The sequence below is a fragment of the Parus major genome, chromosome 2 (genome assembly GCF_001522545.3).
Source record: "Parus major isolate Abel chromosome 2, Parus_major1.1, whole genome shotgun sequence".
NCBI lineage: Eukaryota > Metazoa > Chordata > Aves > Passeriformes > Paridae > Parus > Parus major.
Genome location: NC_031769.1, coordinates 107,865,719 through 107,887,862, shown reverse-complemented (window position 1 = coordinate 107,887,862; position 22,144 = coordinate 107,865,719). Strand labels below are relative to the sequence as shown.

General features: G+C 36.3%; 3 protein-coding genes across 4 annotated transcripts in view; 1 reads left to right on the top strand and 2 right to left on the bottom strand.

Annotated features, from left to right (window-relative positions):
- The window catches only part of B4GALT6 (beta-1,4-galactosyltransferase 6), a 30,649-nt gene extending 26,470 nt beyond the window's left edge, over positions 1-4,179 (top strand). For both annotated transcript variants that reach the window (XM_015617962.3, XM_033512247.1), the window contains one exon: positions 593-4,179. In XM_015617962.3, coding sequence (XP_015473448.1) covers positions 593-740 — 148 coding nt within the window. In that variant the 3' untranslated portion in view covers positions 741-4,179. The remainder of the gene's footprint in view (positions 1-592) is intronic.
- Positions 4,180-5,112: 933 nt separating this feature from the next.
- On the bottom strand, positions 5,113-11,747 carry LOC107200040 (transthyretin-like). The gene is made up of 4 exons (XM_015617966.3): positions 11,620-11,747; positions 9,777-9,907; positions 7,304-7,439; positions 5,113-5,551 (listed from the first exon to the last, which is right to left on the bottom strand). Exons 1-4 carry the CDS (start codon positions 11,686-11,688, stop codon positions 5,444-5,446), a joined length of 444 nt encoding a protein of 147 aa, XP_015473452.1. The 5' UTR covers positions 11,689-11,747; the 3' UTR covers positions 5,113-5,443.
- A 1,956-nt stretch (positions 11,748-13,703) lies between these two features.
- Positions 13,704-21,389, bottom strand: LOC107200039 (transthyretin). The gene is made up of 4 exons (XM_015617965.2): positions 21,215-21,389; positions 20,307-20,446; positions 15,861-15,996; positions 13,704-13,986 (listed from the first exon to the last, which is right to left on the bottom strand). The coding sequence occupies exons 1-4, from the start codon at positions 21,281-21,283 to the stop codon at positions 13,879-13,881; spliced, it is 453 nt and encodes a 150-aa protein (XP_015473451.1). The 5' UTR covers positions 21,284-21,389; the 3' UTR covers positions 13,704-13,878.
- Between the last annotated feature and the right edge of the window lie 755 nt (positions 21,390-22,144).

Genomic DNA, 22,144 nt, shown 5'->3' with positions numbered 1-22,144 from the left:
TTTTCTCTTTTATTCATAGGTTTGAATTATGAATAAAATTATAGACATGTGCAGTAGAAATGAGTAAATCTGTTATAGGAAACTAAAATGTATATATGGGTAATCTGGGGGAAGGGAACATTTTTTTAAAATCACCTCAAATTTAGATGTTTGCAAATGCAGGAGTATCAAGAGTGAAATGAAAATAATTTCAGACATTCAAATTTATAATGAAGAATAGTGAAGATTCCTAAATCTTTCCTGAGCTCCTTAGGTGAATTTTATAGCAAAATAATGTGAAGAAATGGAATAATTTAAAAAAAAGCTATTTAGTTCAAGACCATAAAAAATTTGCATATTGAATGCCTCCTAAGTTATTTAGTCTTAATATTAATTTGTATTTGTGGCCATAAAATCTTGCTGTATTAAAATTCTTTAAAACTTGCTTTTAAACCTAAGGTAGGTTATTTGGAAATTTCAAAGGTCTGAAGAGTAGTTTCAGAATTTAAGGTATACTTCAAAATCAAATTACTGTCACAGTATCATGTCTAACATCAACTGAATTGTTTTTTGCAAATCTTTCTCAACTTTCTTCTTCCAACTCCTTCTGCAGATACAAACTTCTGAGGTATTCCAGAGAACGTCAGTACATTGATGGGTTGAACAATTTAGTATATACTCCTAAAATAATTGTCAGTAGATTGTATAAAAATATAACTGTTAATCTCATACCAGAACTTGCTCCTGTTAGAGACTATTGATGGAAGTGGAGCGGCAAGATATCCTACCAGAATAAACTTTTAACACTGGAAGCTACTGATAAACACTGTAAAACAAAGCAAAACCAACAAACAGCAGCTTAGAATTAGTTTTTTGACCAACTGATGATGCATATTTGGGATGAGAAGTGATTGTATGTACCATGCATTTTGTCCTGAAAGAAAAGCCAGCAGCTACCACTCAGATGTTTACAGCATGAGACTACTGTTCAAGCCTTCATTCTTCACACTCTCTATCTTAACTACTCAACTAAACAAACTGCAGAAAACAGACTTGTAGCTTCTCTGGAAGTAAGAACAGGCCTCTTCCAGGAATTTTTTTATACTAAATTGCCCCTCCTCGTATTTAAATGAATGCTTTTGTTTCTTTTTAAAATGTGTTTTGTAAATATGTGATGTAAATTAATGTGTGTACATTGCTTTTCAATTGTTCAATATTTTATGCTTTGGTATGTATTTGAGTGTGCTCTCATTTGAATTCTATAGGAATGTTTTTATTAGCATGAAAGAACAAGTGTAAAATGTAAGTATGCTTATAAAAAGGTTATACCTTATGTGAAATGAAGGAAATATTAATTTTTGGCCAGCTATGACTGTAAACTGTTATACTAGTTTTGAGCTCTAGGCCTCCTGCATATCTATATAGAAAAATCAATTTCTTATACGAACCTGCTAGAAAGAAAGCTTTTAATTTTATTTATTGCCAGCAAAATTGTATGATACCCTGCCTGCCATCTGAATTGTATTTATATGCATATTGCATGTGTATTACAAAAAATCTTGCAGTTGTTGCATATTATGATCTACAGGAACTCTTAACTGTTTCCAAGTGTGCCACTAGTGTCAATGTCAGGGATTTTAATGCCTAAAACGATGTGTCTGGGTGCGTACAGTACTTTGGTATTGGTTTTTTGTTTTTATTTTTATTTTTTTAATTCTAGTAAACAGCACTTTTTTTCCTCCAAAATCAGAAGAGCCAAAAATATGTCTTCATTGGAAGAATATTAAAGTTAGATTTTTAAGAGAATAATAAAACATAGTTCTAATAGTTCAAATGCTTGCAGAGTGGGATTTTCAGAAGCACGGTGTTGGCCGCATTGTTCTGCTGATGAGGATGGTGATGACATAAGCAGAACAGAAAGCAGGCCATTCCCAAGTGCTTTTTAAAATTCCACTCATAATATATTATTCAATATAGCTATTTAAGGGCCTATTCTGGTAGAGTGCTGAGTGCTTCTATGATGCACTGAGGATCCTCAAGTCGATGACTGTCAATGAGATTGAGGTTGCACAGTCCCACTAAGGATTGGTCCTGTCTGTTTCTCTATTTTTGTGGTGTTAAACGTATGAATAACTAGCCTCTTTCCTTATCTTATTTTCTCTTTGCTTGCAATGTTATGCTACCTAAAAGTATCCCACTGCTAAGCATTATTATCTTTCTTAATATTTTTTTACATCCCTTGTTAATACAAAGGAAAAGGACCAGGTCATTTATTTTCTATGTTAGTGCAAATATAGTGACCAAGATATGCTAAATTGTTTTGTTTGTCACAGTTACTCAACTCTTTAGGAACCAAAGACTGACTTCTGCTCCCATAAAGAATGGAAAGCAGTATATATAATAAGGATTGTTTATCCATAGAGTGTTCTGTAAGAGTGTTGACAAAGAATCCTAACTTTAAGTCATTACTATATGTTGGTTTCCTGAATTGCTGCCACAAATGGTGTAGTGCTTTGTATATTTTAAGTTTGTTTGCCATAAACACCTTTTATTTCTTTGGCATCCCAGCAGCAAATTCTGCCCTTAGCCATCCTTCAGTAATGTTATGAGCTTAGCTGTAAGCATCCCAAATATTTAGTAGAAATATTGTAATTTAATTTAGTAGTTACGAACAATTGTAAGGGATATTTTATACCATACTAGAATTACCTTAATATCTACCAGTTAATCTAACATGCTTTAGGAACGATGTAATACACTGAAAATAACTAAAAGCATAAAGTGAAGAAAACATCCTTCAAAAGCATGCATAAGTGGTTTGCTCACCTCCTGATAGATTTTTCTATAACTGGGTATATAGAACATTCTGAAGCATATGGAGAAAGGAGAGATAATACACTGTATGAACAATTATATCTCCAAAATAAAATTAGTCGTATTTCATAGCAGGCTACAATACAGTTCTTTAAGAACAGTTGAATAAATTTTTAAATCCCTCATGTAATTTTGAAGTGATTTCTGGTTTTCAGTACAGGTTCACCTACAATTTCACACCTACGATCATGAAACATCTTTTGGTACCGTAGGTCTGTACTGTTTTCTGAAGCATGCTTTTGTGCCAATTACTTAGGCATTCTGTGAAATATATGTGCAATTATAAAAAAAATCTTATGCATATATATGTATATATACTTACATATATACATACTATATTACACATATGCTGTGGCTGAACTAATATAACTTTACAGCTTTAAGTGATTGATCATGTATGGTCCTAGAAAAACGTGATTTAAACCAGTCTGTGAATGGATTGTGACATATAGCTGAGTTCTTAAAAAGTTTACATTTTGGTGCCCCAAAATGATGGATGTTAAATTATGAATTGCTGACCAACACTCTTCTCTAAATACCTTTTATCACTTTGTTTGGAAGTTTTAGAAGTTGCCATCTTAAATTACATCAAACTAGTGTTTGTATACTACCTGCTTGAACTCAGTACTTTTCTGTAGTGAATTTTAACATAGACAGTGCCTTCAAACACAATAAATATGATGCAGAACTAAGAGTTGTGCACATTCCTTTGGATAATTTCATGGTTCTTGTAAAATGTAGAGAGAAGCCAATCACATTGGCTTTTGCATTGCTGACAAGGCAAATGAGGGATGTCTTCAAGGAGTGAACATGGAGTGAGAAGAAGGGAGTATTTTACAAGATTCTGAAGGTCTTGCAAATTAGCAAGTAAAAACATTACAGAAATATTAAGAGTAGAATCTGGTTAATGTGCTAAGATACTCTCAAGCCCCTTTTCTCTATTTCAGATTTAAGTAGGAGAATATAAAATATAAAGTCCATTTTTCAAATAGGCAGTGTATTGAAAAGCAAGTGCAAAATGTCCTTTTTCTTGGATCTTGCCACTCTATTTTTCTATCGTTACGTTTACTAATTGTTGTAGTGGGTTACTAATGAGCCAGCTGTTTAAAAAAATTAAAAGGATCCATTGCATATCAGCAAGCGGAAGTGTACTTAAGATTATTTTATTTGTAGAGGTATGTAAGATAGGCTTAATGAAAAAATGCACTGAAACAAATGCTGGGAATTTCCTGTGTACTATCATAGTTTTGGGTTTTTTTGTTGTTCATGAAAATGTTTGTACTTTTTTATCATTGTCTTTTATGAAATATAATGTTCTAAAGATTGTGTTGGTTTGTTTATTCTGAGATTCTGTGGAAAAGATATCATATTTGTGTTTTGTTTCTAGATAAAATGCTCATTTTTCTAGTGTCCTGTACCCCCAAAGTAACAGCAAAAAGAAAGGACACACCTGTCCAAATACATCAGGTTAGGCTGTGATGGGATCAAGCCTTAGGCTTGAAGGGCATTTTCCCTTAGTTTGTATTTATAGGCTTTCAGCTTTTGGTTTTATTAGGCTAAGTAACTCAACCTTTTTGCATACGTTTCCAAGAGAGGGTTGCTATTCTGTTGAATCTCCTAATGGTTTTTCCCTATATAGGGATTACTAGAATGTCAATAGAAGGATTCATCCAAATTTCTCCTGGCAATAAATAGGAAACTCATTTTCTCAGGATTCATCAGTTATCCTTATTTTTAATTGCATTTAACCACTATTACGAAAGTGTCTGATGGTTTGAGGTATGCAAGTAATTCTGGAGAGTACTTCAACTGGGGACAATATTTGCAGAATTTTCTGCAAATACATGAATGAGCTTCTTCAGGCATGTTTGAGCGATATACTTTTCTGAAACACAGGCTTCTGGTCTGTCCTTGAAGATGTCACCAGTTATGATATATTGGAAAACAGGAAAGAAGGCATTTTAAGTATGTGTAGCCTGCTTAGCATCTTTAAATGCTGTTCTACCACATTGTCACCTTTACCTGCTTTCACTTCAAAAAAATGTCTCCAAAATCAGAATTGAGAGGTGAGTTTATCTGATAATTGTGTGGGGCCCTGAGGAAGTTAATCCCATGTGACTTCATCTGTTGTGAGCTTCATTAATAAAACATAGGAGATGGTAGTGGTGGATTGTATTTTCTGTCTGCTTACTTTTCATGAGATGCCTTTCACAGATGTGTTTTGTTCAACTCCTTTGCAAGAAGAAATTTAGTTTAAAAGCTTCATGAAAGATTGTGGTTTATTCTCAGAATCCCCATAATGGAATTTCAATAAATTTTCTCATAATGTTAATGTGTTTTTTTCAAATCCTAAACTTCTACTCTGAAGGGCAATACTGGCAATACAGAAATGCAGAATACTTTTATTTAGAAGAGAATTTGGAAACAAAGTCAATACACTTTCTTCCTAAGGTAAACAAAGTGAATAAAAAACTTACTGTTGGTGATTTACTATGAAATCTAAAGCTGTTGATACAGTCAGATACCAGGTTCTTATCATTTCTGGAAATTTTAATTTACACAACTGAATTTTCATGCTTAATGTCAGCTTCTATTCCACTGGGTCACTAACTACTGCTGTAGTTGTGTAAGAGAAGGGACTAAGGACAACAGCAATCTTGTAATGCCGATTACCAGCATCATTAGCTGTGAACACCACCTGGAAAAAGAAAAAGCAAATGCGAGACAAAATGAGAAGTGGTCTCTAGATAAAAGCCCAGATAGAACCATTGTTATCATTGTATGCAACTTCACATGAAACTTCAGAAATATTCTCACTCTGAGCTGTGACTTCCTCTAACACACAGTTTTTCCACTGGTTAAATATCCTTTGTTAAAAGTATAAATATCACTATTTAAGAATTTATTTATTATCCAAATTGGCATTTCCTTGTTGGTACTCATAAATAGCAACAAGATTTTTTTCTTTTTTCCTTATTGCTTCCTTATGGAGGTTTACTATGAACCCCATTGATTTTCTTTGTTAAAAACCAAACCAAACAAACAAAAGAAAACACCAAAAAACCAAAACCAGCTAACCCATTTGGCCATTCTTTCAAGTGCTGGAGTGCTTTTGTTGCTCTTAGCATGTTCTGTACTTCAAGGAACAGAATTAAACAGTGCTACACTAGTTATCATTAGGCCAGAGTATAAAACAGTGAATTTCTTTAGTTCTGCTTTAAAATCTAGTAGTTAGAGAAGTTGGCCACAGTATGATAATAACCTTACATAGGAATGATTTACCACAGCCCTATTAACATTTCCCTGACCAGCACATCCTGTCCTTTGATTTCTCACTCCACATAATACATTATTTTTTGTTGTGAGATGAGAAGTGTCAGCTTTTAAAACAGACAGTTTAATAGCATTCCGTGATGCACAGCTTGTGCTCCTTTCAATATTAATAAAAAAGATGCATATGAAACAATCAGTGAACTGAGCAAAATATGTTCCCTACTGAGGCTTATTTTTAAGAAAGAAAGCTCTTGCACTGTAGATTAAATTAATTTCCAGTCAACCATTATCTTGATATACAATCAATTTACTTGCATGCTTTAAATCTTTCATCTTCCCTCTTTTTTAGAGTTCCCACAGAAGGCAAGACTATCCAGACTATCCTATTGTCTAGTACAAGAATGTCATCTTCCATTTGCTTCAGGAAGACAGAAAATTTAATCCAGGTGTTTGCCACCTTTTCTCCACAGAGATAAGGAATAGCTGAGCAGATGTGTCACAGTCCAACAAACATAGAACAAATATCGAACTGCTGCTACTGAAAAGTCATAGGGAAGCACTAAGGCTGTTGAGGGGACAGAGACAGTCCCCAAGGAGTCACAAATCTTTCATCAGGCCTCACTTGGTACCTGTTTTGGAACACCTTCCTCTAACCAGTTTATTTGTTCCATGCAAATAAAGAGGCGTTTTGTACCTTTTTTTTTTTTTTTCTGTTTTAAAATGGGGCTCCAAGCATCCAGAACATAATACATAATTTTGTTGTCTTTAAAAATCTAAATATGAACTTTGTAACCATACAAATATCTGCTCTGAAAGGCAGATAAATGCTTTTCCCAGGGGACTTCAGAGAGTACTCCATTTATTGTCCCTCAAACACTTTGAATAATCACAAAACCAATCATGGGCTTAAGTAGGCAGAAGGTATGGAAGGTAGAAGGATGGAAAACCTCTTCATAAGTATCGCATCTAGGAGCTTTGAGACTTATGGGGGAGCTAGTAACTAGGTTCTGTCATGACTATGTTGCTACAAAGCTTTGAGACTGTGGATTTAAAGTGTTAATGTGAAAATACTTTAAAGTGAAAAGAAAGTTCAATATATGCAGTTAGTAACTGAAGTTACACAAATTAAGTATCTTTATTCTTTGAAACTGAAATAGAGGAAAAAAGGAATACTCACATCGGCATGGTCGTGGAAGGGATTCAAGCCCATACTCTTCCAGTAAGAGGCTGTATCAAGCTCAAGCTTGTATAACCCTGCTACAAATTGTTCTCTAGTTGTAAGCTCTGGGAGGCCTCCTTTTTCATTGGTTTGTCTGTGTAATGGTAGAAGAACACACTTTTATAGTTTGGTTAAAAGCCTGAGAAAGATGCAGCTTTTAGCAATTGAACTTGAGTGATGTGTGGCTTAAGTAATAGGATGAATACTTCTATTGATCTGGAATGGCTTATATCCATCTGTATTATGGATGCCTCAGAGCTTATCTTGGCATTTGCTACTTCCACAGTGACCACAGCAGATGGCTGCCTGCCATCTCACTTACTCTGCATGGTTTGGGGGTGAGCCAAAAACTGGCATTATTGTTCATAGGCTCTTGGCAGACTCCTGGAATTAATTAAATGAACCCACTCAGAGGGAAAACTTCACTGCTGTAAGCAATGTGGAAGCTCTATGATGCACTCACTGTGCTACTAAGTAGGGTAAACTGTCCTGTTTTTTCCATGGTTCTCTTTTCTATTTAAATGTATTGAGTTGTTTCATCAATATAAATATTGTTTACAGTTGGCTATCAGAAATTTGAGATCTGCTATTTAAAATGACCATAGGTCAGCTAGCAGTGTAGCCTCATAGAATTCCTTGTGGTTTGTGCTGGCCTCAACAAACAGGCAGTTTTGTTTGATTTGAAGATACTATCAGTGTTACATAAAGCCCTAGTACTGATTTGAAACCATACATCTTTGAACACCAACCCATTTAGGGGTCCAGAAGCAATATTGAATGCTGTCTCGCAGATATGTCCCTTTTTTGAAACACCTTGTGTAAAATAAACTTTGCAATAAATAATAATAAAAAATAATTGTAATAAAAATAATTTTTTATTAGGTAGGTTATCCACAAATAGCAAGGCTGCCAGTAATAACTGATCACTTTTCTAACAAGTTTTTTTAGATAATACCAAATGCATCTTTGATTGTGAACATTTGTTGTGGGACCTCTTGTTAGCATTCAATTATTTACAAATAATTATCAAGGTGGGAGAAGTTGATTTAGTATTAGCAATACTTTTGCTTCCCTTATTCTGAAGTTATTTTGCTCCTTGTTTCAATTGTTAAATGTGTTTTTAAGACTTTAGTCGACATCCAGCTGTTATGAGTATCTTTATGTAGAGTCTCTAAGCTCAGAAATGAAGATAAGTGAACTGAACACTCTTACTGGAAAGTTTCACACATTTACAGTGTGTGATAATAGAATAGTGATGGGATATGTGTGAAATTGTCTTGTCACTTGAGGGTGCAAGTCAATTTAAGTAGGACAACATGAATAGATTGCTTTCCCCACACTGTATGTGTGCCCTTCACTGTACCTATATTTTTCAAGGACACATGAGAGGAGTGTTGCTTGTGCCAGCCCACTGCTCCGTGACACCAAACATCCATATGAACAGCTTCTACTGGAATTTCTAGAAATGAATCTGAGTCTGGAAATTCACTGTTGAATTTCATGGGCTATGCCAGACCCTTGAGAGCCCTATTTTTTAAAGGTGGAATAGACTGTTAGCATACCTGGAAAAGTCTCAGGTGAGACTTTGCAGCTATCATGAGCAGCTAAGTGTGGAAGTGAAATATTGCTTGGTGAATAAAGAATAGTCATTCTGTGTATCCCCTAAGAATTTTTCCAATTTAATTTCAGACTATAAGTAAAAATTTCTTTTTATTCTTTTTTTGTGTGTTAATACATACTAAAATAGAGGGCAATTAAAAAAAAAGTCATCTGCATTTTTAAATTCTACAATTATGTTTTTTAAAAGACATGGCAAAATTTATATATCTGGAGATTCTTTTATGTTATTTGAGGTGTTATTGCTTCTCTGTGGGAGAGAAGGTGAAAAAGATTTATCCCCAGATTTTCTCCTTTTGGCTAAGTAATTTATCTTGAAGTAAAGAAGGCTATCAAATACGATATGGTATATGTTCAAAACAGTTTCTTTTTAAAACTGTGGTGTTCTAAGAAATGAAAATCCATTTACAAAGATGGAAAATGGCCAGTAAGGGTTGGGTTCTCAACCAGAGTCTTGGTTTCAAAATGTAAGAGTCTGACTCTTCTGGTAACAATGCAGCAGTTCATCAGTGGGTACTTAAAAATAATATAGACCTTTGCAATGAAATTAAAGAGAAGGGATGACTGAATTAAAGGACAGCTGAAAACACTTTCTTGTGTTCATAGGAATTATAAGGCATTATAAAACCATTTTGGTAGTTTAAACTGTAGTACATTTAAAAGACAGTCTGCAGGAAGTTAATTCAATTGTATGTTATCTTTCCTCTGAGCAAAACAGACATCTCATTTTAGAGAATGTGGAACTGGTCTTTGACTATTTGGCCTCTTCCTATTGCCTTTCCCATCTTTCACTCATTAGTTTAGTGTGACTTACTTTGAATTTAACAGTTCCCAAGATCCATCTGCACCTTCTTTATATAATTTAACTGGAACATTTGGAGCTGGACTTCCTCGGACTGAATCCACAACTTTTACAGAAAGAGGATGCTTGGCATCAGGAGGGTCCTGCAATAGGAAGAGAGAATTTTTATGTTTCAAGAAGGATAGGTGACAGTGCATCATAAAACAGTAAGGAATGTTATTATTCAGATGTACAGTAGAGACCATATTTTCCACAAGAAGATTTCTGTGTGCTGAGGAAACATAATCTGAAGCTTTCTGGGGGCTGGATATGGTGGAGCGAGGAAGCAAGATTTCAGGAGCTGCTGGGCATGTAGCCATGCACACCAGGGAGGCACTGCAGATGTGAGACCACGTCTCTATTTTTTTTTTTTTTTTTGGCATGGCTTAGTTACAAATCATCTCCAGCAAGAAGTTGTAACTTCATTGTTGTCAAATTGTGGCCTCAACAGGAAATACATCCTCAAAGGTAGTAGGAATGTTTAAAAATCTGCCAACTCTTCCCTGGTATTTTGGACTGGCAATTTGAGCACATCTTTCTGGATTTGAGAGCCTCTGATACCTTGTTGTCATAGAGTTATCTCAGTTTCCACAGAGTTACAGTTCTGCTGTAAACGTGTTAAGCACCACACGCAGACTCTCTCCTAACCGCATGTTGAATCAGATTTGTCAACCCTGGAGCTACACAAGGACAGGAGAGAAAATCCTTCCTTCAAATACAGCATGGCTATAGTTCCATCCCCACATATTCATCACAAGTAGTGGTTATGGCCTGATGATTTACCTTTTCAAAAATAGAGGTGAATCAAGGCTTCAAGCTTACCTAATTCTGCAGATGAATAGTGAGAAAATAGAGCTTTGTAGAAGGTGCTAAACAGGGATGATCTCAAAATAGCAGTTGCTGATATCCATTTAATCATTATAAAATGAACTGTGATGTAGATGGTTAAAAATTAAGAGCCCTCTCTTTCATTCCCTCTTACAGTCTGGGATGTTTCATGAACCCTGTCTAGCATCATACCAATATATCAGCATCCATCTATCCTGCCTGTATGCCCAGATTCCTCATGCTCCCTTTCTGGAATGCAGGGGCTCCTCACTGGTGTTACTAGTGAGACCTTGGCAAGAAGGGCTGCACTGCCACCACTGATTTTCCTGACTTTTACACCCTGGGAGCTCAAGGAAAGTCTAATTCCTCAACAACTTTTATCAGGTATTATTTTCCCAAAGATCACAGTTGAGAGGAAAAATGGCTAGTTGAGGAGAGAGAGACAAGGCTGTTGTAGGAGAATTTCAGGCTGAAACATCTGAGTCTTTAGCTTGGTTTCCTGGGATAAATGAGCCCTCTGGAAGAAGAATCCTGACTTTAGCTCTGTTTTTTTACTTACATGGAATTAAGCTGTAGTGGTAGAGCAGTAAGGCAGAAGTCTAAACAAGGCCTTTCTCTAGCATGGATTTTGCAACAGGAGATGAAATTCCTCGTGACACAGCTTGTTCATTATGTTATGAATGCTCAAGGGTTTTTGTCTAGTGAGTATGATAGTTTTCCCTTTCTTGTTTTACATTGCTTTTCGTATTGTTGCTATGTCTAATGACAAGTGCTACTCCTCTACCCATACATAAAGTCCTCTCACTAATCACTAGAGAAGGAGAAAGAAGGATCTGAAAAGAGCAGCCCCAGGGAACTACAGTCAGTAAAATCAAAATAATAATAATAATAAAAAAATTGAATTCTTTTTCTTACATTAATTAAAAAATAATAAAATAAAAATATTTGGATTACATCAGTAGAAGGACTTCAGTCCTGAGATACTTACCAATGGTGCAGCTTCGGAGAAAAGTGCCAGACCAGCTAAGAAAACCAGAAATACAGAATGAAAAGCCATTTTGCCTACCACTAGGAAGTTTCTGTCAGCAAGCAGAAACAGCTGGGACCTGTGATTTTTATATCAAGGCCTCTCAAATGCTCTCAAAGCTACTTATCAGAAAACCCCTATGACTTCCAACACGTAGATTCATACTATTTACTTAGTAAATAATGAGAAAATAAGTAACCCATACAAACATGAACCTTGTTTGTGAAAATAAGTCTTTAATACCCTTGTCTGTGGAAATACTGTGAACATGGCCTAGTTCAACTACTGTGCCAATTTTCTTGGAAGAAATATCTATTCTGTTTTATTTTTCTTTTTTATTTTTTAATTGAGGAATAATGATGTATTGACCTCATAACTGAGAGATATACAAATATTATGTCAACTCAGCAATTTCAGTGAGAAATTCTCTGTGGTTATGGCTGGATTTAATTGAGTCACCCATGCTTATACATTAAAAGATTCCTCTCTGTGTCACTCTCCTCCCCACCTTTAATAAAAGGTAGGTGGATAATCTGTGGGCTATTTTGTTACCTTAGGTATTCCCTAGGAAGAAAACAATATTCCTTTTCGTTTTCAACACACCAACTTCTGAAGCACATTTAAACAGTATTTTAAGTTGTATCACTTCTCCCTTAGATTCAGTACAAGCTCAGGATTTTCCCTGTATACCTGCAAGTCAACTCCTACCAGAAGCATCTGGTTCAACTGTTGGAAATACTACTTCTTGAAATTAAACTTTGTCTTTCTGATCTTGGCTTAGACATATGTACATACACTCTTTAACTAGGTTTATCCTCTCTATCAAATGGATGGCTACCAGCAGAGTAAGTTTTTTTCTGCTTGTTTTGTTTTTTTTGCCGAGTATATCTATATGAGTAAATTTATGTCCTATTTTGAGGGCTTAACACATTTCAAATGAAACCTTTCAAGCTCCAGGGATAGCAGGATCCCATGGAATCTCCATACTTCATGGTGGGTGCTGTTTTGAAACTGTTTGCACTGCTTACAAGAGTTGTGTAACTATGGTAGCATCTAGAAATCCGTGAAAAAGTAATCAGTGAAATGTTAAAGGCTGTCTTTTGTAACTTGTGAATTCACTTGCTATGCCGTCATCCCAGCAGGCTCTGGGTATGAACTCCAAGGTCAGCTGCAAATGAGTGCTAAAGGCTTCTGGCTGGCACCACTTCAGTTTCTTTCTCTGTAATTTACATAATCCAGTTAAAACCCCATTCCTCTGCTTCAGGATATTTTAAATACAATAGGCCATGGGTTTACAGAAATCACTGCTAAAGCCCTGAAAGTCTTTAGTCAGTTTATCAGCAATTTTATTTGAATCACAGTCACTCCACAGCTTACCTTTTCCTATTTCTAAAAATATGAAGAGAGTATTAAGATGCTGCTTCTCTTTATGGACTTCTTTTTAATGATGGCTACAGATCTGACTTATTAGGGATTTAACTGGAATGCACCTGTAAAGGGTAGCCACCTGTGTGCTGTCAAATAATTACTTTAATATCAAAGATGTTAAAAAAGCGCTAACTGAAATTACTTCAGTGCTTTCTAGATTGATTGAGCAGGCAACTTTCCTCTTGAAACATCAATGTGTTGATGTTTACCTGAAGTTTTAAGTAAATCTAGTCAGATTTTAACTCTTTCATCTCTCTGGAAATACTTATTTCAATGGTTTCTGCAGTTTGTTCTGCTGCTGGATATTCAGAATTTTACCTGTTCACCCTTTGAGCTGGTTGACAGTGGGACCATATTTTCTGTGTGTAAACTTGGAGTAGCACAGATGACTTTCTTATTTTGAGTACATTTATTTGGTAATTTTTTTACAGTAACACAGCTATGTGAATTTCCTGTTTTGAGCCAACGTATTTGGTGAGATTTCTTTAAGGTAGTGGTAGGAAGATAACAAAACTAAATCAAGTGTCATCCCACGCATGCTTTTCAGACATCCTTTGCACTTCGATGCAAATCATAATACTTTAGAAAACAATAAAATGTCACTAATTGAGTCAAAATTGTTTTAAAGAAGTAATATTTTATTGACTTGTCTGAAGTTTGCCAGGTTACAAAATGGAAAAAAAAACAACAACTAATGTAGCAAAAAGTTATGCTTTAGCAGTAGGAAAAACCTTCCTCCTAAAAGCCTATGATAGTTCTATTGGAGGAAAGTGTGAAAAAGACAGTACATGTTTATTCCTGGGGATCAGTGACAACAGCAGTGGTTGAGTAGGAGAAAGGGCTGAGGAGAGCGGCGATGGTGTAGTGGCGGTGACCAGAATCATTAGCAGTGAACACCACCTGGAAAAGAGAAAACCTGTGGTCATGATGAACAGCAAACAGCCAAAGCTACCTTATTAAAAACCAAGCAGCAACCACTCACATCATCTGCAGAGCACTTGGCTAGTTCTGTTCAATGCTTTTACCCTTCTGAAGGGTAATGCTTCCCACTACTTTATGACTGCCTGTGAGGGACTGAGGTATTTGTGAGATTTGGACTGAGTTCCACTAAGAGCTGCAGCGAAGCTGGATGGAAATACCAAATCTGAGCCAGGCAAACTGCTTTGTGATGTGGAATAGGAGGGTGAGGGGGAGGTTTCTCAAATGACCAGTAAGAAAGACAGGGATGAAATTCCACCCAGGGAATTTAAATACAACCCCTGTGTGACGTGTCCAAAAAAGGCAGGCAGTTGGAGCCCAAAGCTATTTTCTGTACTTCAGTGCCCCCTCCTGTTTTTAACACCACTGGTGATGGGTCAGTTTTTGCATTAAGAACTGAGTGGATAGACTTGCCAGAACAAGGAGACACCCTTGCCCTAAGACAATTCAAATCTCCTCCTCTCCAAATCAGTCCAATGGGACTTAGGACACCCAATTCCCAGGAAAGTATTGTCACCTGGGTTAAATTCCAGATTTCTTTAGCCTACTATTTGATTTATTTTCTAAACCATGATGTACTTTCTATAAGTGGACTAGAGTTGTCTCCTAAGACCAAAGTCTAAGCAGCTGGGACATGAGGACTGTAGGCTTCAGTTACCTTGTACACAGTCAGTGACTGAATTCTACCCACTTCCCAGGCTAGCTTGTTCACCTGTAGGCTTGTTATGTCGAGGGAAATCTTCTTCAGCCTAGCTGAAACAATCTTAGTCAGGCACTTTAAAGCATCTTCTGAGCTGTAGCCCTTTCCACTTTCAGACATCCAAATGGTTAGGGAATACTTTTGAGGGGTTTTTTTTCACCTAAATCACCCAAACTGCACCTCAGACTATTATGGAATGGGACTCAGTCATTTTTTCCAGTCTTCCACAGAGCTCCATGAACTTGTGGTTTGAAATGTTCTACAACACTACCAGTAGCTTTTCCAGACTACTTAAATTGGGGAAACTTAAGTTTAATGACAGATGAAGCCTGAAGAATCTAAACAGATTTTTGGGTGTGCTAAGTAAATGTAGTAGGATAGTGCACACAATAAATCAGTGTAGGACTGAAAGCAAAGGGAGAGACAGGACAATATCATATTGCTGGCCTGCTTGTGAAATTTGAATATCAATGAAATAGTCAACTTTTCCTTTCCCACTATAGTTCTTTACTTTTTTATACTTTTTTTTTTTTTTTAATTACACATTTTGGTACTGAACATCATTTAAAAAAAGGCACACCAGAAAGAATAGGTTTTTTCCTGTAATTACATGTCATATTAGAATACATGAATTTAATTAGGGATTTTCATGTGACTGATATGGGGGAAATACCTCTGATTTAAGCATATTTTATTTCCTATAAAATTAGGGTTTCCTAATCTCTCCATTCCTTCGGCATCAGTAGAAGCAATCTCTTTTTCTTGGAACAGTTTTTTTCCTTGTTTGTTTTTATACACACTATCAACTTTTGACTAATGTAGCTCTCTTCAAGCAAGATTCCCTACTGGTATGAGTGGGTGAATGGGCACAGCTACACTTTGGAAGAGCTGTGTCAGCATTTGCAGGGTAGTTGGCTCCTTCCTCTGGCTTAGCTGGATGTTTACTGCCTTTATTTGTCTAGTGCTGTGTGGCAGTGAACCACTTCCCTGAGTGATGCTACTCCTTCATTATTAAAGGGCTGTGTTTGCTCTTTCCAGCTGATGCCACTACAAAGGCAGTGTATACTTATTATTGAGGATATTTGCCACTACTTACATCAGCGTATTCGTGGAATGCTGAAAGCCCGAGCGCCTTCCAGTAAGAGCTGGTTTCAAACTTCACCATGTATTTTCCCTCTACAAACTGTTCTTCTGTTGTGAGCTCATGAACCTCTCCATACTCTGTGGTTTTCCTGTAATGATTAAATAGCCATATAAATATTTTATACTGACATTTAGACACTAAACAGAAGCAGTCAGTGTGGAATATTAAATAGCAGAGGTGCCAAATTCTACATTGAGCAGTTTTTAATGATTCCTTCCCTCTATGTAGTGTATGTTTCCATACATTGCAGAGTCTGGCCTTGCTACCAACTCACCCATATACATCACAAATCAAGGCTGGCTGGTTTAAGGTCCCTCTTATAGTATCATGTTTAACTTGTACCAAAAGTCCTCTGCAACCAAAAGTTACTGTCTTAGGAGAAGTATTGTCATGATGAAAGGCAAGATGTCAAATCTCAAAATGAAACTAAGGAGAGAAGAGAAATTTTATTGGAAAATTATTTTGTTCTCTAGTTATTAGCACCAAGGCTCTGGAGTTTATTCCTTTGCACTGATGTGATTTTATGTGACCCTGAGTGGTAATGTCTTGGAAAAGCAATTTAGCATCACAAGATTTTAATAATTTGAATTACAATGCCTTGGTCGAAGAGCAGGGGCCTCTTCCACTGGGTACCATATAAATGAGCAATAGGAATTCCCAGCTCAGAGCTTATGTGCTCAGCTCATAGCAAAAAACTGTGGATGAAGAAACTCCAGCAGCAAGAAGGAAATATAGCTGTCACTGCACCCTATTTGTTTGCAAAGGAGGCTTTTCAAGCTTTGTATGACAGCTGTTTAAATATTTACATACTTAGCTCCTAAACCACATTTATCTCTTTTCCCTCCTTTCACTTAGTTTTTGATTTTTTAACCTTTTGTGTTTGTTTATTTTTGTTTGTATATTTTTCTGCTGAAAATATTTATTTGATATTTATAGCACTTCATAATCACATGAAGTGTAGTTGAAGGAATAATGAAGAAAGCCTTGACTGGAAGAACTAATGGAACTGTCCTGTCTTATAACAAGAAGTAACTGCCAAGACAGAAAACAAACTTGAGGAGGAGGAGGAGAGGAAGTGGAGAAAGCAGTGGCATACTGCTTACCTGGGACAGAATCAGTTGTGCTATTGGGCTTTACTTTCCCAGTCTCTTTCTCCTCCTTCACATTATTTGTAATCTTTGGTTAATGGTGGTAAATAAAAAAGACTGAATGACAGAGCTTTGCTTAAATTAAGAGATAACAGGATTGAAAATCCCATGCAAATTTTTATTTTTCTTATTTGCTAAGACTGACAAAATCTCATTGGTCCAATACAACCGTAATCAGCTGTATACAGGGCAGACCAAACCTGCAGAGAATCAAAGTCCTATTTGAAACAAGTATCCCAGTCAGTTTGTGAAGTGTATGCATCTGTTGTCTTTTAGTTTAATTAGTAATTCCTGGTTTAATCTATATTGCTTTAATAAAAGAAGAAAGAATTCCTTTGTGAGTGTTCTTGAAGCTGTGAAACAGAATTACTGAGATCCTACAGAAGAGGTTAGCAATCCATGTACTTCTGCTTATAATCTGCACAGTCTAGACACAAAGCAATTAAAAGGAAAAAATGGTGTCTGCCTTAAAATCTTTGTTCAGACAAACAAATTAGTTTTAGTTTGTGGAAAATATGGATGGAGCTGGAATGGTGCTTTCCCTAGGGGGTTAACCACCCAGAACAGCCATGAAACTGGAAACTAGAGCTGACTTGAAAAGGCATGCCCACTACCAGAAGTTAATGGCACTTCCTGTATTTTAGTTATTAAGTGGTAGCCATTCAATGCAACTGGTCTCACAAGGAAACCCTTCAGCATTACTGCTGCACAGACAACCAACAGGACAGGGTGTGATTCAGAGCCTGGAGGGGATTAGCACAAGGCAGAGGATGCTCAGCATGCAGCACTGGTAGCAAAATTCTGTGATTGCTTCTGAACAGCACTTGTATATCTGTCTGAGCCAGGGACTAAATGTAATGTGGATGTTACATTGGATCTGGATGTGGACTGCCAGCATCTGCTGTAAGATGGACAGTTAAGACAAAAAGCTGTGCTTTTCCAGTAAAGTTACTACAGTGCCAGCTCATACTGCAATCCTGATCCTCTTTTTTACTATCTGGGCCTTAGTTTTATATTGTGGCCAGGTTAAATCTGCAGTCTGTACAACGATGTTTATGAACTCTTAGGACACATACTGCATTGAGATAAACTAGGCTTTCAGATGCAGACTGATGAGGAAGTATCTCAGGAACACAAGCTCTTATTTTAGAGTTAAAAAAAAAAAAAGGAGAGTTGGGGAACCATTTCAAATGCACAGAAATATTTTCTTTCATGACTGATGACCTAGGTCACATGAAAACTGTGTTCACTGACTGCAACTCTTGAATCACATGATAAGACCTAGATTTCAAAAAACTTTTGAGTAGCAAGAAGGCCAAAGCTAGTCATGTGAGGAGCTCCAATAGAAAGTAAAAACGAGAAAATAAAATGGTAAAAACATAACTACAACAGACATTTGTACAAAATGTAATTTTCTCGTATGTATCTTCTAGGTACTGTAACTTCAAAATATTATTCACCTGAGGAATATTTACAGACTGTGTACCTGGACTTCAGTTATATTTTCAGCTGTTTTAACACAGGCAGACTCTGGTATCCCCAAAATAATAAAATTGTAATCGCATATGAAAACTTGGTTCAGACAACTGTCATCACCTAAAGTCAATGGTATCACTCAAAGCAGTTTTGGTTATGATGCAAGCAAAGAAAAAGGTCAAAGTCTACCTGCAGTAAAAGTTGTGATTTAATGCTCCTTCACTGCCATCCCCAGCAAAATGGTTCTCACTTGCCTAGGGTTAATCTTCTCAATTTATATTTAAGAAGAAGTGATTAGATTTTCTTGAGTGTACTACCCTAAAGCGTCAACAGAAGTTGCCAAAGAACTACAGGATTTGTCTCCGTGGGTTTGTTGAGAGCAGTGATGCAAACTAGCAACTGTTATCCCCCAGAAGTGAGGGCATTTAATAGTGACATTACATTTAACTTATTCTTCTGTAAATTGTATTTTGCATTAAATGTTAAACAGCACTTGATGAAACATTTGAAATAATTTGGTTTCTGAATAATGAAAGGATTGGTCACTAGGGATAAGATGTTTTTCCTGTTTATGCTTTCCTTGAAAAAAATGTGTCATTTTTCATGGAATTTCGCTGTTCATTAAAGTATATAAATCCATTTTAGGAGTCATTTATTCCTAAGTTAACACTCAGCACTTGGGAGTGGAGTTGTTTGTTTCTCTTTTAATCTTGTAAACTTTCTTGGTACTTTTCATTGGGGAAAAGTGTATTTTGTTTTTAATTATATAAAAAGAAACCATTCAGATGGAGAGAAAGCTATGTCGTTTAATAGTCTTCTTCTCTGTTTTTTTTTTCTGCTCTTCTTGTGTAAATCAAGCTATAAAAAAATCCTAGTAAAAGACAATAAAATGTACAGTTGACTCATGTCCATTTTTGTGCTTATCATTCTGTGCTTATCACTCTGTGCTTGTATATTCTGCTACTACTGGAGACCTCTTGAGTTATTTAAAAATCTGATTCAACAAATTGTTGCAATGAAAGTTAAATATCTGAGTGCCTCAGCTATTTGGATTTTAGTAAACTGTGTTCTTCTGTTACTCATACATGTGTCACAGACTGAAGATGTCTGACCCTCTGTGGTGTGCTAAGGTATTTGTGAGGATGCTAGGTATCTGTTGGTATCGGTCTGTCATTCTAGAAAAAGACATTCAGAGCTAGAGAAATTACCTCAAACAAATGCTGAATTTTTTCCTCTGGGTTGCATTATAATAGGACTCTTTAAAACTTTCTGGTCAAGGAGTTTCTTCCAACCAGCACATTTGGTACATGGCAAAAGATGAATAATGCACTTATTATTTGCATATGTACAGACAAAGCTTACAGAGAGGATTTTGTATGTGACTGCTGCAAATAAAGCTCTATAACCATTGCATATGAAGATAGGTTAGTCTGGATTATCTACAAAGTGCTGGTAAATAGGATTTTTATTTATTTTTTCTTTCTATAGAAAGGAAAGATAATACTGAAGCTAGGAGAAAAAAAAAAAGAATTAGAACTAGTTTCTTACTAAGATAAGCATCTGAATATATTTTAGCAATTAACATTTCAGTCATGGATAAATTCCACTTAAATCTAATGGATTTTAGATCAGAATTCATATTCTGTGAACACTGATGGTATGGTACATGTGTCAGGAAATATATTTCTGTTTTGATCAGAGCTCCATTCTGTTAACTCCTCAGTTGCTCTCCCAAGGCACCTTGAAAATGGCTCCAGAAGACCACACAACTTACCCAACAGCAAAGTCCTGCCAGCTTCCATCTTCAGCCTGTTTAAAAACTTTAACAGTTACATCAGATGCAGGGCTTCCTCTGACTGCATCCAGCACTTTCACCATAAGAGGGCATTTGGAATCAACGGAGCCATGGGACACCTTGGGGAAAGGAGGAGAAATTGTATAGGAACTGTTCACCAAGCCTGCAAAAACCTTCTCCTAGTGAAAAGATGGATTCAAATTGCAGAATTACCATTCACTGAAAAGTAAATTCTCTGACAAATGCTATTCAAAACATCTATTTCTTAAGCAGAATATCTTAGAGCTTAATACTGATAAATTTTTACACACACACAGATTGCTTGATCAATATTTAGAGTTGCTTTAAATGGCTCTAGGAAAATGGTATAATGTTATACCTTTATAATGAGATCACAAATATGAAAACAGTTAATTCTTGTAAGTGCAGACAAAGTATGTTAACTAGGGAAACCAACAGAGAAATATATATGACAGCCTAAAGCTGAAAGAATATCCCACTCTTAGGCTTCATTACATTATAAGGAATCATTAGTCATACCTCAAAAATATTTTTCAGTGCTTTAGAGAAGAGCTTGTTTGGAAAAGCTGCCTCTATATTGAGGATGCAGGATGAGTCATGAATAGATAGAAACAAAGGAACGAAAAGGTCCACACCAACTAGATCCCTGACCCTTCCATAATAGCTTAAAATAGGTGGGTAAATGGCAAGAAAAGAAAAAAAGTTTTAATAATTCTGAAGATGTCACTATAAATAAAAAACCCAGAAATAGCATTCTGGCAAAGCCCAATGGTTTCAGAATTTCATGGATGAGAAGGATGCTAGTCATCTAGAAAATCTAGATTATCATTCTTGTCATGATTGAGTTTGAATACAAAGAAACTCACCAGTGGTGCAGCTTCAGAGAAAAATACCAGTCCAGCTAAGAAAACAAAGAGCACAGACTGAAAGGCCATTCTGCTTGCTGTTAGTGAGCCTTGGTGCCAGCAGCCAGGAGCTGAGGGGATTTGGGATTTTATAGCCAATCCAACAACAAAACAGGCTGCTTATTGGGTGCCCATATGACTCCAAAACTGCTGATTCTGATTATTTGCTTAGTAAATAGCCCAATCCTAGAGTCAGTCCATGAATAGCACTGCCATTGAAGTCAATGGAAGAACTGCAGGATCACTAGAGCAAAGAAAATAAGTAACGGACACAAACATGACCCTTGCCTGGGGAGATTACACTCATAGAAAGCCTTCCACAAAATAACACAAATGACCTTTTTTTTTTGCCCAGAAATCCAACCAGTTCTAAGAGAACTTCATCTTGCCCTCGGGTTGTGCATGATAATGCCCCAATGCTTTCTCTGCACCTTCCCTTCTCAGTATATCAAGTGTTTATATAGTGTTTCTTCTCAGTGTATCAAGTGCTTTCTGAGCATCAGATCCCACATACAGATGCAGACTCAGTGTTAAGGTGGTGGAGTTTGTTCATTGTCTGGCTCAAGCAGTGATGGATTCCCAATAAGTCTCCCTGCTTGCTGGAAAGGAGCAATGTCTCTGTTTTGAGTGGGATCTGATAAAATTTCCCACACACCAAAACTTTCTAATGATTCATCTTGCCCAATCTTCAGGTAGACACTGAGGTCTCCTCTTAGTCACTGGTCTCAGAAAAGTCAAATGAGTCCAGAAGGAGCCAAGACAGCCAGAAAAGACTGGAAGCTTTTGTTATCATCTGGCTAAGGTTCTAGTTGCCAAAGCTTTATTACATTGGGAATGTTATTGTTACATTTGTACATTTGTACATTTGTAAGAGAACAAATGTACATTTTA